Source organism: Hemitrygon akajei, chromosome 11, assembly GCF_048418815.1.
Source record: "Hemitrygon akajei chromosome 11, sHemAka1.3, whole genome shotgun sequence".
Classification (NCBI taxonomy): domain Eukaryota; kingdom Metazoa; phylum Chordata; class Chondrichthyes; order Myliobatiformes; family Dasyatidae; genus Hemitrygon; species Hemitrygon akajei.
In genome coordinates, this window is record NC_133134.1 from 3,805,821 (window position 1) to 3,819,857 (window position 14,037).

At 47.9% G+C, this 14,037-nt stretch overlaps 2 protein-coding genes across 4 annotated transcripts in view; one reads left to right on the forward strand and one right to left on the reverse strand.

The window, feature by feature from the left end:
- The window catches only part of telo2 (TEL2, telomere maintenance 2, homolog (S. cerevisiae)), a 45,159-nt gene extending 43,264 nt beyond the window's left edge, over nucleotides 1-1,895 (forward strand). Inside the window, exons 20-21 of the mRNA XM_073060064.1 lie at nucleotides 603-718; nucleotides 1,370-1,895. Coding sequence (XP_072916165.1) covers nucleotides 603-718; nucleotides 1,370-1,473 — 220 coding nt within the window. The 3' untranslated portion in view covers nucleotides 1,474-1,895. The remainder of the gene's footprint in view (nucleotides 1-602; nucleotides 719-1,369) is intronic.
- Nucleotides 1,896-3,255: 1,360 nt separating this feature from the next.
- Nucleotides 3,256-14,037, reverse strand: part of LOC140735238 (SEC14-like protein 5) — a 58,149-nt gene continuing 47,367 nt past the window's right edge. Inside the window, exon 17 of one of the 3 annotated variants that reach the window (XM_073060066.1) lies at nucleotides 3,256-4,906. In XM_073060066.1, the coding sequence (XP_072916167.1) occupies nucleotides 4,801-4,906 (106 nt within the window). In that variant the 3' untranslated portion in view covers nucleotides 3,256-4,800. The remainder of the gene's footprint in view (nucleotides 4,907-14,037) is intronic. The other 2 variants (XM_073060065.1, XM_073060067.1) reach the window with 2 other exon arrangements.

Below are 14,037 nucleotides of genomic sequence, written 5' to 3' on the forward strand. Positions count from 1 at the left end.
GTCATGTTCAGACTGCAGAGATTCGGATGAGACACATTTTCAAATCCACTCTGCATCCTTGGGTCCACTTTCGAGTGTGTTCCCTAGATGTGGGAACTCTGCCCTGGTTCCCTGGGCTCAGGATCACTAATCCAATTTCCCTATCCCATTTTGTCCATGGATGGAGGAGCACCATCTCACATTTCATCTGAATATCCTCCAACTTGATGCATGAACATTGGTTTCTCCAACTTCTGGTAATTTCTTCCTCCCTCCTTTTCTCTTTTTGCATTCCTCATTCTGGCTCCCATCTTATTTTTTCTCTTCTGCTCACCTCTGGTTCCCCTCCTCCTTCCCTATCAGATTCCTCCTCCTTAAGCCCTTTACCTCTTCCATCTATCACCTCCCAGTTTCTTATTTCATTTCTCTCCTCCCTCCACCCACCCAAGTCTCACCTATCACCTACCAACTTGTTCTCCTTCCCTTCCTCTTACCTTCTTACTCTGGCTTCTACCCTCCTCCCTTTCCATTCGTGAAGGAAGGGTCTCAGCAGAAAGCATCAACTGTTTATTCCCTTCCTTCGTGCTGCCTGACTTGCTGTGTTGCTGCCTTTCCCGCCTCAGGTACGTCCGGCAGGGAACACTCTTTGGCTTCTCCTCCTTGCTGCTGACCGTTCCCAGTGACCGGCTCCTGGCTGATGTTCCCGATGAGCTCCTGGAAGCGAGATCTTGGCTGGCAGGTGAGTTTTATGTCCCGGGCAGTGAAGGGTTAGTGCCAGTCCCCTGGCACTGAGAACTGGGGATGAGAGCAACAGGAAGGGAGGGTGTCTGGTACATCTGCACAGAGGAAACATTTCCTCACCTGCCAATCCATCAGCTTGCTGCAGTGAGCTGTGAGGGTTGCCTTCTCTCCTTGCCTCAGAGGTTCACAGGCACAGAGTCACACACCATCAACTTTGACCGCCAGAAGGACGGCTGGCTTCCCTGTGACCATAGAGATGCAACACTATTAAAGCCCCAGTGACCCAGGTTCAATTCTCACTGTGACTGGCTTTCTTCCTGGTGTTTCCAGTCCAAGTATGTGCCAGTTAATAGGTTACAAGGGGATAATTGGGCAGCGCAGGCTCATACAGCCAGTAGGGCCTGTTACTATGCTGTATCTTTAAATAAATATAGATTTTTTAATAAAGGATTGAGAATAAATAAATAGAACAGATAAATATAAAATAAATAAATTTTTGCATTCTCTGCTCTACACTCTGCCCATTTCTGAAGGTGCCTAGGTAGGTGGTGTTGTAGCACTGCACTATACCGTGACTCTCTGGCCTCAGCGCCACAGCCACACCTGCTGCAGATTCATTCTCCCTCTCTCTCCCTCCCTCCCTCCCCAGACGTTGCAGAGAATGATCCCGACGCCGAATGCCGCCGGCTGGCTCTGCAGAACCTCCTGCTGATGGAAAACCTCAAGAAGAACCTCGGAATCTGCTCAGAGTAGGTGGGCCCCTCCACGGGCAGGACCCAGAGGGGAGCAGTTCTGTGCCATTACCAGGAGGAGCCAGTGGGTCCCGGGGACAGTACTGGTGGCCTGTAAATGCAGATCTGGATGGTGTGACATGAGGCAGTGAGTGACTGAACTGCAGTGGAAGCTGAGAGCCCTGAGCGACCACGTTTCCTGTGTTGGCAGAGGTGGGTTAGTGTCATCTGGCCGTCTGTGTGTATACTCGGCAAGGACCGCTGAGCCCGAGGAATCTTGGTCCCGGGATTTAGGAAATCCCCTCATACTGAACTCCCCTGCTGCTCCAGGAGTGGCAGGACTGGGCGGCAGCTTTGAACCCAACCTACTGACTGGCAATGACTTCTCACACCACTGGGCACGTTTAAATCCTCAGTAAAAAGAACGTTTTGTCTGTTGTGTAACTATGGTTTCTCTGTGTGTGGTGCTGCGGGAGAGCAGACACAGTCCCAGCTTTTAACCTTCGATTTGGCCGTGGGTCATTGGCTCCCTGCCCTGCACGTCACACTGATTGGACTTCATTCCTCTTATCTTGTCATTTCAAACAATGGACAGAATGTTCCAGAAACAAAGAGATTTATCTCCATCTTTACAAAATTAACAGTGCTTGTTAATGGCCAATTGCACCCAGCGTTCCAGTTCATTCCCAGGCCTGGGTGACATTCAGAGTGGAAGGAAACACCGCTCACAACCTTTTGAACAGGATCTGGTGTCACAGAAACACATCTGAGGGAGCGATCAGTTTACAGACCAACCGTTCCGAGTTTCAAATATCATTCCCCCAGGAGCTTAAATCGATCGCGTTTTATCCACGTCTCAAAGCCCCACTGAATGCGATCATCACAGAGAAATTAGAGGCCCTGTTGTTTGAACTTTGTGCTGCTTGAGGTTATAAGGAAGCAGGGCTGCTAGAGCACAGGTTAGTGTAAACCTCTCTCACTGCCAGGAATAGGTTAATTATGGAATAAAATCATCCTTCGTCCCATGATGTTGCAGGGCAGGGCACCAGGATCTGTGTGGGATGGTCAGAGTTAGGCTGTCAGATGGTGTTGCCCTCACCCTTGTCAGGGGTTAAAGGATAAGACCTAGATAGTCTGGACATGGAGAGGATGTTTCCTGTGTGGAGCCTAGGACCAGAGGGAATGGCCTCAAAATAGAGGGATGTCTTATTTAGAACAGAGATGAGGTATTTCTTTAGCCAGAGGGTGGTGAATCTATGGAATTCATTGCCACAGACAGCTATGGAGGACGTAATTGAGTGTATTTAAAGCAGAGGTTGATAGGTTCTTGATTAGTCAGGGCATCAAAGGTTATGGGGAGGAAGCGTGAGAATGGGGTTGTAAAGAGAAAATAAATTAGCTGTGATGGAATAAGCCAAATGGCCTACTTATGATCTTAAGATAAGGAACCAGATCCGGTGAAAAAGTCAGCAAGTTCCAGTAAGACAATCCTGCCACATCTCATCAACAGTTTCAGGCACCCGCCATCTCCCCATCCAAATGCATGAAGCTGTCCCACCAACTACAAGGCGGACAGGAACGGGGCGGACAGGAACAGGGCGGACTGAACAAGGCGGACAGGAACGGGGCGGACAGGAACAGGGCGGACTGAACAAGGCGGTTCAGTCCCCGGGCTGTCAGACAATGAAAGGGGAAGCAGGAGGCCTTGCCCACGTTTGTATAATTTACTAAAACAAGAGTTCACCACATAAATATTAAATTTGCATATTTTTTATAAAGCTGTAATTCCAATAAATAAAACCTTACTTTACAGTACAAAGTTAAAAACATTAATGAGATTTAAATGGGTTAGACAATTGCACCGAAAAATGAAAATCAGTGACATACCCCAGAAGCGGTGATCACAACGCATTCAGATAAGAGCTCACTGTCATACAGATGATCTGGAGTCAGCCTCCTCTTTCCCAAAATTAAACTCTGCCAGGTTTTTAAACAATCACTCAGTACCCATTTCACAATATTCTCATTGCAATGTGCCTGCCATATGCTCTCTCTGTAAACTCAAGGCCTGATGGTAATTATTATGTGGAGGATCCCACCATCCACTACACAGCAGCTATATCCCTGTAGCAGGAAATCAAATTAACATGGGGGGTGCTCAAGATGTCTAAAGTCCTCAGCAGAGAAACTAACCATGGGGAGGGGAATTAACAAACCACCCCTTCGCCTCCTGCCACTGTGGATGAGTTTTCCTTGGAAAAGCGGCCAGGGTTTACCCCATGGCTGTAGCAGTCATCAGCCACAAAGGTCAAAGGGATTGATACAAAATAAAGTGACAGAGCTGTGCATTTAAAATCCATCATATGAATCAGGAAGTAAAGAGCACTGTGGTAAGCAGTGACGGCACCAGATGCAACTGCAGTTCGGTTCTCATGAAGGCTAGGGCAAAGCTCATAGATTCAATGCTGGCCTGGATAAATGAGACAGGCTTTGAAATGGAGAGGCCCCAGGTCTGCACACACTAGAAACCAGTTTTCATAAATTTGCATACAGCATCTGTGTGCCCATAACTAGATTCCTGGTGTTCCAGACTCAGACAGAACTCACAAATGGACTGGATTCCAGTGGAAATAGTTGGGAGTGTGATAAACAAGATCACAAAAGGATCTGAAGTTAAAAAGTGAAGCCACTTTATTCAGCACAGAGAGAGTCTGATAGTTGGGCAAGTGGATTTAACAAGCCAGCACATCACCTTCCAAAGAGAGGTAGATCATCCCTGATAAAGTGGTAATGGGGGAGAGAGGAGTGAGTATGGATAGGATCAGTGGGAACCAGTTGGAATTGTTACACAGCTGAGTTCTCCCAATCAGACAAGTGGCTGAAAAATGAATGAGTATTCAATATCAAACATAAGAGATTCTATAGATACTGGAAGTTCAGAGCAATACACACACAGTACTGGAGGAATTCAGCAGGTCAGGCAGTATCTACGGAGGGGAATTCCTTTCCACAGATGCTGCCTGACCTGCTGAGCTCCTCCAGCATTTTGCCCTTGGGTATTCTATGTTAAGTGTAGCGGAACAGTTTGTCCCTGACGAGTGGGTGAGTTGTGAAGTGCCTTGGTGTTGGACAAACAACACCTGAGCAGGGCAAGGATGTGCTGAAGTCGTCCACTGCACCCATTCAGCCTGGAGTGTGACATATACGACTGGAGAGGCCGAAGTCACTAGATGTCCCGTCCCCAACCATTGTAAACACACGAGTGTGAGGGTTGGACTGGCGTGGAGCGTGTTGGAGCCACCTGACCCTGAGGTAGTTAGCTTTCCTCATGTCGCCATCAGCAGGGCCCCTACCTGGAGATGAGGGAGCTGCTGTGCGACTGGCTAGACGAGGTAGTGGCGGCACTGAGCTGCGAGAAGCCGCTATGACAGGACTCGAGACTGGACATGGAGCCCCTGCAAAGATTCAGAATTATTGATCAGACTCATGTACGTCAAACTATACTGTAAAATGCATCAATTATGTTAACCATCAAGATGACCTAAGGATGTGCCGGGGCGGCCCACATGTCACCACACAGTCGTGCCAACACACAACAGCAGCAAATCAAGCTCCTTTCCTCCCTTCGCTAACCCACCACCTCAAACATACTTGCAGGATGTGGGAAGGCAGTGTTCCTAACGACTGCAACTGCGAGAAGTTCATCCAGCTGCAGCTTCTAACAATTTGCATGGGAACTGGGTGAATTCCAGATCACTCAGGAGACTGAGGGGGTGATAGATAGGACATATAGAGAGGTAGTTACACCCAAGGTGCAGGAGACTGGGTGACAGTCAGGAAGCAGAAAGGGGTTAAGGAGCCAGTGCAGGGTACCCCTTCAACAACACTTTGGATTCTGTTGGCAGGGTTGACCTAACAGAGGAAAGTCACAGTGGTCGGGTCACTGGCACTGAGTCTGGCTCTGCAACTCAGAAGGGAAGGGGGGAGAAGAGGCACGCTGTGGTGATAGGGGATTCGTTAGTTAGGAGAACAGACAGGAGGTTCTGTGGGCGAGAATGATATGTTGCCTCCCAGGTGCCAGATCTGTGGCACGGGTAGCGAGTGGGAGGGTGAACAGTCATGGTCCACGTAGGTACCAATGACATGGTCGACAAGGACAAGTGACGAGGTTCTGCATAGGGAGTTAGGTGCTAAATTAAAGAGCAGGATATCCAGGGTTGTGATCTCAGGATTGCTACCTGTGCTACGTGTTAGTGAGGCCAAAACTAGGAAGATGATACAGTTTAAAGAAGCTGGTGTAGGAAGAAGGGCATAAGATTTCTGCAACATTGGGCTCTCTTCCAGGGAAGCTGGGATTTGTACAGATGGGATAGTTTGCACTTGAACTGGAGGGGGACTAATATCCTAGAAGGAGGGTTTGTTAATGCTGCACAGTGGGGTTTAACTAGAGTTGCAGGGGGATGGGAACCAGAGTGCCAGAACAGTCAGTGGAGAGTTTGTGAAGGCAAATGTTGGTAAAGTCAGAAATCATGAGGTTGAACATGGTGTGACTAATATCCTGAACTGCGTATATTTCAATGCAAGAAATATCAGGAAAGGCGGATGATAGTGCTGGAGATGAGGTGGCTGGTTTAGAGGCATTGTTTAGTGAAGAGACGCTGTTGATAGGGCAAAATTGCAGTCAACGTGATGAGTTACAACATCAAAGACACAATCGGAAAGCGTGAATACAGGACTGTGGTTGTTATATTTGAATGTGCTCAGTATACGGAATAAGGTAACTTGCAGCACAGTTACAGATTGGCATGTATGATGTTGGAGGCATCACGGAATCATGGCTGAAAGAAGATTATAGCTGGGAGCTTCATATCCAAGGATACACATTGTATCAAAAAGACAGACAGGAAGGCAGAGGGGGGGCATTCCTCTGTTGGTAAAAAATGAATTTAAATCATTAGAGGTGACATGGGGTTGGAAGATGTTGAACTATTGTGGATAGAGCTAACTGCAAGGGTAAAAGGACCCTGATGGGAGTTGTACACAGACCCCAGACAGTAGTAAGGATGTGGCCTACAAATTACAATGGGAGATAGCATTTTTAGAATGCATTTTCTATGTTACAATAGTCATGGGGGACTTCGATATGCAGGGGGATTGGGAAAATCAGGTTGGTACTAGATTCCAAGAGGGGGATTTTCTAGAATGTCTGTAAGATGGTTCTTTTTAGAGCAGCTTGTGGTTGAGTCCACCAGGAATCAGCTATTCTGGATTGGGTGTTGTGTAATGAACCAGAATTAATTAGCGAGCTTCAGGTAAAAGAACCCTAGGGGAAAGTGATCACAATATGATCGAATTCACCCTGAAATTTGAGGAGGAGAAGCTAAAGTCAGATGTATCAGTATTACACTGAAATTAAAGGGAATTACAGAGGCATGAGAGAGGAGTTGGCCAGAACTGACTGGAAAAGAATGATGGCAGAATAGTAATGGCTGGAACTTCTGGAAGCAATTCAGAAGGCAGAGCACATAAACATTTGAAAGAGGAGGAAGTATTCTAAAGGCAATATGGCACAACCATGGCTAACAAGAGAAGTAAATCAAAGCCAAAGAGAGTGGATATAATAGAGCAAAAATTAGTGAGAAGTTTTTAAATACCATCAGAAGGCAACTAAAAAAGTCATTAAGAAGTTAAAGATGAAAACTCTTAAATTTGTCCAAAAAGGTTGAATTTTAGAACAAGGCCAAGTAGAATGTAAAAAAGTACCAATTTCTTGGTTACATCAGAAACACTGATCAGATAAATTTGGGTTTAATTTATTTATTTTTTGTGGTGTAATATATAATTGATGTAAAAAATTATTGGAATACAACTTCCACATAATCCAATATTACTTTTACTAGGTGATATTGAAGGGATAAAACCGATATCCAAATTGAATAAATATCAGAAAGAATTTATAAAAATTGTATTGGCAGTAGCCAAAAAGGCTATTGCAGTTACTTGGAAATTGGATACATATTTAAGTATAGATCGTTGGAAGAAAGAAATTTATGGCTGTATTCCACTTGAAAAAATTACTTATAATTTAAGAGATAAATATGAAACATTTTTGAAAATTTGGCGCCCTTATTTACAAAAGATAGGACTAAATATATAGGTGCTCCGAAGATGAAATAATTGGTTACTTGGGGAAAGAAATAAATATATACACTAAAGTTATTACGAACTCCATGGAGCATGTGGGGATCCTCCAACATCCAGGCATTCCTTTTTTTTTCTTCTTTCTTTTTTTTTCTATAGGGATGTTAGGGGGGAGGGGTTAAGGGGGGATGGGTAACATATTTTCTTTTTCATACACTTTTATTCTGTAACTATTTGAAAACACAATAAAAAAAGTTTTTTAAAAAAAGTTAAAGATGGAATACAAAAGTAAGGTAGCCAGTAATGTTAAAGAGGATACCATAAAGTGTATAAAAAAAGCAAGAGTGGATATTGGACCACTGAAAAACGATGCTGGAGAGATAGTAATGGAAGACAAGGATACAGTGGACAAACTGAGTAAGTATTTTGCATCAGTCTTCACTGTAGAAGACACTAACAGTATGGTGTTAGAGGTCATGAATTGTGTGAAGTTACCATTACTAGAGAGAAGGTTCTTGGGAAACTGAAAGGTCTGAAGGTAGATAAGTCACCTGGACCAGATGGTGGTCACCCCAGGGTTCTGAAAGAGGTGACTGAAGAGATTGTGGAGGCATTGGTAATGATCTTTCAAGAATCAGTAGACTCTGGAATGGTTCCAGAAGACTGAAAAAATTGCAAATGTCACTCCACAGTTCAGGAAGGGAGAGAGGCAGAAGAAAGGAAACTATAGGCCAGTTAGTCTGATTTCAGTGGTTGGGAAGATGTTGGAGTTGATTAGTAAGGATGAGGTCTCAGGGTACTTAGAGGCGCATGATAAAGTAGGCCTTAGTCAGCATGGTTTCCTCAAGGGAAAATCCTCCCTGACAAATCTGTTGGAATTCTGTGAAGAAATAACAAGCAAGATAGACAAAGGAGAATCAGATGATGTTGTGTACTTGGATTTTCAAAAGGCCTTTGACAAGGTACCACATGAGGCTGCCTAATAAGCTATGAGTCTATGGTGTTACAGGAAAGATTCTAGCATGGATAAAGCAGTGGCTGATTGGCAGGAGGCAAAGAGTGGAAATTAAGGGATCCTTTTCTGTTTGGCTGCCAGTGACTAGTGGTGTTCCACAGGGGTCTGTGTTGGGACGATTCTTTTTATCTTTTATGCCAGTGATTTGAATGATGGAATTTACGGCTTTGTTGCAAAGTTTGCAGATGATATGAAGACAGGTGGAGGAGCAGGTAATTTTGAGGAAGTAGAAAGACTACAGAAGGACTTAAACCGATTAGAACGGGTAAAGAAGTGGCAGATGGAATACCGTGTCGGGAAGTGTGTGGTCATGCACGTTGGTAGAAGAAATGAAAGGATTGACTATTTTCTAAATGGAGAGAAAATACAAAAAAAGAGGTGCAAGGGGACTTGGGAGTCCTTGTGCAGGATTCCCTAAATGTTAATTTGCAGGTTGAGTCTGTGGTGACGGAGGCAAATGCGGTGTTAGCATTCATTTCAAGAGGACTAGAATATAAAAGCAAGGATGTAATGTTGAGACTTTATAAAGCACTGGTGAAGCCTCACTTGGAGTATTGTGAGCACATATGGCTCCATATCTTAGAAAGGATGTGCTGAAACTGGAGAGGGTTCAAAGGGGGTTCACAAAAATGATTCCAGGATTGAATGGCTTGTCATACGAAGAGCGTCTGATGGCTCTGGGCCTGTATTCACTGGAATTCAGAAGAATGGGGGTGACCTCAGTGAAACCTATCGAATGGTGAAAGGCCTTGATAGAGTGGATGTGGAGAGAATGTTTCCTATGATGGGAGAGCCTTAAGTCCAGAGCGCACAGCCTCAGAATGGAGGGCTGTCCTTTTTGAACAGAGATGAGGGGGAATTTCTTTAGCCAGAGGGTGGTGAATCTGGAATTCTTTGCCACAGGCAGCTGTGGAGGCCAAGTCTTTATATTTAAGGCAAAGGTTGATAGATTCTTCATTGGTCAGGGCATACGGGGATATGGGAACTCCACTCCCGAGTCTCTCTCGTCCCTCTCCACTCCACGCTCATCCCTCTCGACCCTCTCCCCTCCCGAGTCTCTCACCACCCTCTCTACTCCCGTCCCTTTTGTCCCTCTCCACTCGAGTCCCCCCATCCTCTCCACTCCTTCGTCCCTCTCGTCCCTCTCCACTCGAGTCCCTTGTTCCCCTCGTCCCTCTCCACTCTACTCCCTCGTCCCTCTCTAATCCCACTCATTCCAGCCTCTTTTTGTCTTCTCTCCTTACATTTATTGAACCAGAGACCTGACACGGGGGCCGTTGTTAAGCACAGATAATGTGTGGGTGAGTAGAAGGTCTGCACAGCTGCTGTTTGTCCAGTTTTAAGTGCAGTTTTGGTGTTACTATTGTGGTTGGGTAACTGGGCTTGTACCTCAGGGGTCAGACTGCACTTGGGAGTAAAGTGAGCAGTTTTGGGTCTCATATCTAAGAGAAGATATTGGAGAGGGTCAGGAGAATGATTCTAGGAATGAAAGGGTTAATGTATGAGGTGCTTTTGATGGCTCTGGGCCTGTACTCACTGGAGTGGATGTGGAGAGGACTTTTCCAATAGTGGGGGAGTCTAGGACCAGAGGGTGCTGAATCTGCAGAATTCATTGCCACAGAAAGCTCTGGATGCCAAGCCTTTGGGTATATTTAAAGCAGACATTGATAGGTTCTTGATTATTAAGGGCATCAAAGATTACAGGGAGAAGGCAGCAGAATGCGATTGAGAGGGATAATAAATCAGCCATGATGGAATAATGAAGCAGACTTGACTTGCCAAATGGCCAAATTGAGTTCCTATGTCTTCTTGGTCCAGGCTACTTGTCCTGAGGTGTTCAGTCCTGCCGTGGGGCTGGATTACAGAGGGATACCCCATCCAGAGGTATTCAGTCCTGCCGTGGGGCTGGATTACAGAGGGATACCCCATCCAGAGGTGTTCAGTCCTGTTGTGGAGCTGGATTACAGAGGAATACCCCATCCAGAGGTGTTCAGTCCTGTTGTGGGGCTGGATTACAGAGGAATACCCCATCCAGAGGTGTTCAGTCCTGCCATGGGGCTGGATTACAGAGGAATACCCCATCCAGAGGTGTTCAGTCCAGCCGTGGGGCTGGATTACAGAGGGATACCCCATCCAGAGGTGTTCAGTCCTGCAATGGGGCTGGATTACAGAGGAATACCCCATCCAGAGGTGTTCAGTCCTGCCGTGGGGCTGGATTACAGAGGAATACCCCATCCAGAGGTGTTCAGTCCTGCCGTGGGGCTGGATTACAGAGGAATACCCCATCCAGAGGTGTTCAGTCCTGCCGTGGGGCTGGATTACAGAGGGATACCCCATCCAGAGGTGTTCAGTCCTGCCATAGGGCTGGATTACAGAGGAATACCCCATCCAGAGGCGTTCAGTCCTGCCGTGGGGCTGGATTACTGAGGAATACCCCATCCAGAGCTGTTCAGTCCTGCCGTGGGGCTGGATTACAGAGGGATACCCCATCCAGAGGTGTTCAGTCCTGCCATAGGGCTGGATTACAGAGGAATACCCCATCCAGAGGCGTTCAGTCCTGCCGTGGGGCTGGATTACAGAGGGAGGAATACCCCATGAAACACCCCCATCCAGAGGTGTTCAGTCCTGTTGTGGGGCTGGATTACAGAGGAATACCCCATCCAGAGGTGTTCAGTCCTGCCATAGGGCTGGATTACAGAGGAATACCCCATCCAGAGGCGTTCAGTCCTGCCGTGGGGCTGGATTACAGAGGGAGGAATACCCCATCAAACACCCCCATCCAGAGGTGTTCAGTCCTGTTGTGGGGCTGGATTACAGAGGAATACCCCATCCAGAGGTGTTCAGTCCTGCCGTGGGGCTGGATTATAGAGGGAGGAATACCCCATCAAACACCCCCATCCAGAGGTGTTCAGTCCTGCCGTGGGGCTGGATTACAGAGGGAGGAATACCCCATCAAACACCCCCATCTAGAGGTGTTCAGACCTGCCGTGGGGCTGGATTACAGAGGGAGGAATACCCCATCAAACACCCCCATCCAGAGGTGTTCAGTCCTGCCGTGGGGCTGGATTATAGAGGGAGGAATACCCCATCAAACACCCCTATCCAGAGGCGTTCAGTCCTGCCGTGGGGCTGGATTACAGAGGGAGGAATACCCCATCAAACAACCCCATCCAGAGGTGTTCAGTCCTGCCATAGGGCTGGATTACAGAGGAATACCCCATCCAGAGGTGTTCAGTCCTGCCGTGGGGCTGGATTACAGAGGGAGGAATACCCCATCAAACACCCCCATCCAGAGGTGTTCAGTCCTGTTGTGGGGCTGGATTACAGAGGAATACCCCATCAAACACCCCCATCCAGAGGTGTTCAGTCCTGCCGTGGGGCTGGATTATAGAGGGAGGAATACCCCATCAAACACCCCCATCCAGAGGTGTTCAGTCCTGTTGTGGGGCTGGATTACAGAGGGAGGAATACCCCATCAAACACCCCCATCCAGAGGTGTTCAGTCCTGTTGTGGGGCTGGATTACAGAGGGAGGAATACCCCATCAAACACCCCCATCCAGAGGTGTTCAGTCCTGTTGTGGGGCTCGATTACAGAGGGAGGAATACCCCATCAAACACCCCCATCCAAAGGTGTTCAGTCCTGCTGTGGGGCTGGATTACAGAGGGAGGAATACCCCATCAAACACCCCTATCTAGAGGTGTTCAATCCTGTTGTGGGGCTGGATTACAGAGGGAGGAATACCCCATCAAACACCCCCATCTAGAGGTGTTCAGTCCTGCCGTGGGGCTGGATTATAGAGGGAGGAATACCCCATCAAACACCCCCATCCAGAGGCGTTCAGTCCTGCCGTGGGGCTGGATTATAGAGGGAGGAATACCCCATCAAACACACCCATCCAGAGGTGTTCAGTCCTGCCGTGGGGCTGGATTATAGAGGGAGGAATACCCCATCAAACACCCCCATCCAGAGGCGTTCAGTCCTGCCGTGGGGCTGGATTACAGAGGGAGGAATACCCCATCAAACACCCCCATCCAGAGGCGTTCAGTCCTGCCGTGTGGCTGGATTATTGAGGGAGGAATACCCCTTCAAACAACCCCATCCAGAGGTGTTCAGTCCTGCCATAGGGCTGGATTACAGAGGAATACCCCATCCAGAGGTGTTCAGTCCTGCCGTGGGGCTGGATTACAGAGGGAGGAATACCCCATCAAACACCCCCATCCAGAGGTGTTCAGTCCTTTTGTGGGGCTGGATTACAGAGGAATACCCCATCAAACACCCCCATCCAGAGGCGTTCAGTCCTGCCGTGGGGCTGGATTACAGAGGGAGGAATACCCCATCAAACACCCCCATCCAGAGGCGTTCAGTCCTGCCGTGTGGCTGGATTATAGAGGGAGGAATACCCCTTCAAACAACCCCATCCAGAGGTGTTCAGTCCTGCCATAGGGCTGGATTACAGAGGAATACCCCATCCAGAGGTGTTCAGTCCTGCCGTGGGGCTGGATTACAGAGGGAGGAATACCCCATCAAACACCCCCATCCAGAGGTGTTCAGTCCTGTTGTGGGGCTGGATTACAGAGGAATACCCCATCAAACACCCCCATCCAGAGGTGTTCAGTCATGTTGTGGGGCTGGATTATAGAGGGAGGAATACCCCATCAAACACCCCCATCCAGAGGTGTTCAGTCCTGTTGTGGGGCTGGATTACAGAGGGAGGAATACCCCATCAAACACCCCATCCAGAGGTGTTCAGTCCTGTTGTGGGGCTGGATTACAGAGGGAGGAATACCCCATCAAACACCCCCATCCAGAGGTATTCAGTCCTGTTGTGGGGCTGGATTACAGAGGGAGGAATACCCCATCAAACACCCCCATCCAGAGGTGTTCAGTCCTGTTGTGGGGCTCGATTACAGAGGGAGGAATACCCCATCAAACACCCCCATCCAGAGGTGTTCAGTCCTGCCGTGGGGCTGGATTACAGAGGGAGGAATACCCCATCAAACACCCCTATCTAGAGGTGTTCAATCCTGTTGTGGGGCTGGATTACAGAGGGAGGAATACCCCATCAAACACCCCCATCTAGAGGTGTTCAGTCCTGCCGTGGGGCTGGATTATAGAGGGAGGAATACCCCATCAAACACCCCCATCCAGAGGCGTTCAGTCCTGCCGTGGGGCTGGATTATAGAGGGAGGAATACCCCATCAAACACCCCCATCCAGAGGTGTTCAGTCCTGCCGTGGGGCTGGATTATAGAGGGAGGAATACCCCATCAAACACCCCCATCCAGAGGCGTTCAGTCCTGCCGTGGGGCTGGATTACAGAGGGAGGAATACCCCATCAAACACCCCCATCCAGAGGCGTTCAGTCCTGCCGTGGGGCTGGATTACAGAGGGATACCCCATCCAGAGGTGTTCAGTCCTGCTGTGGGGCT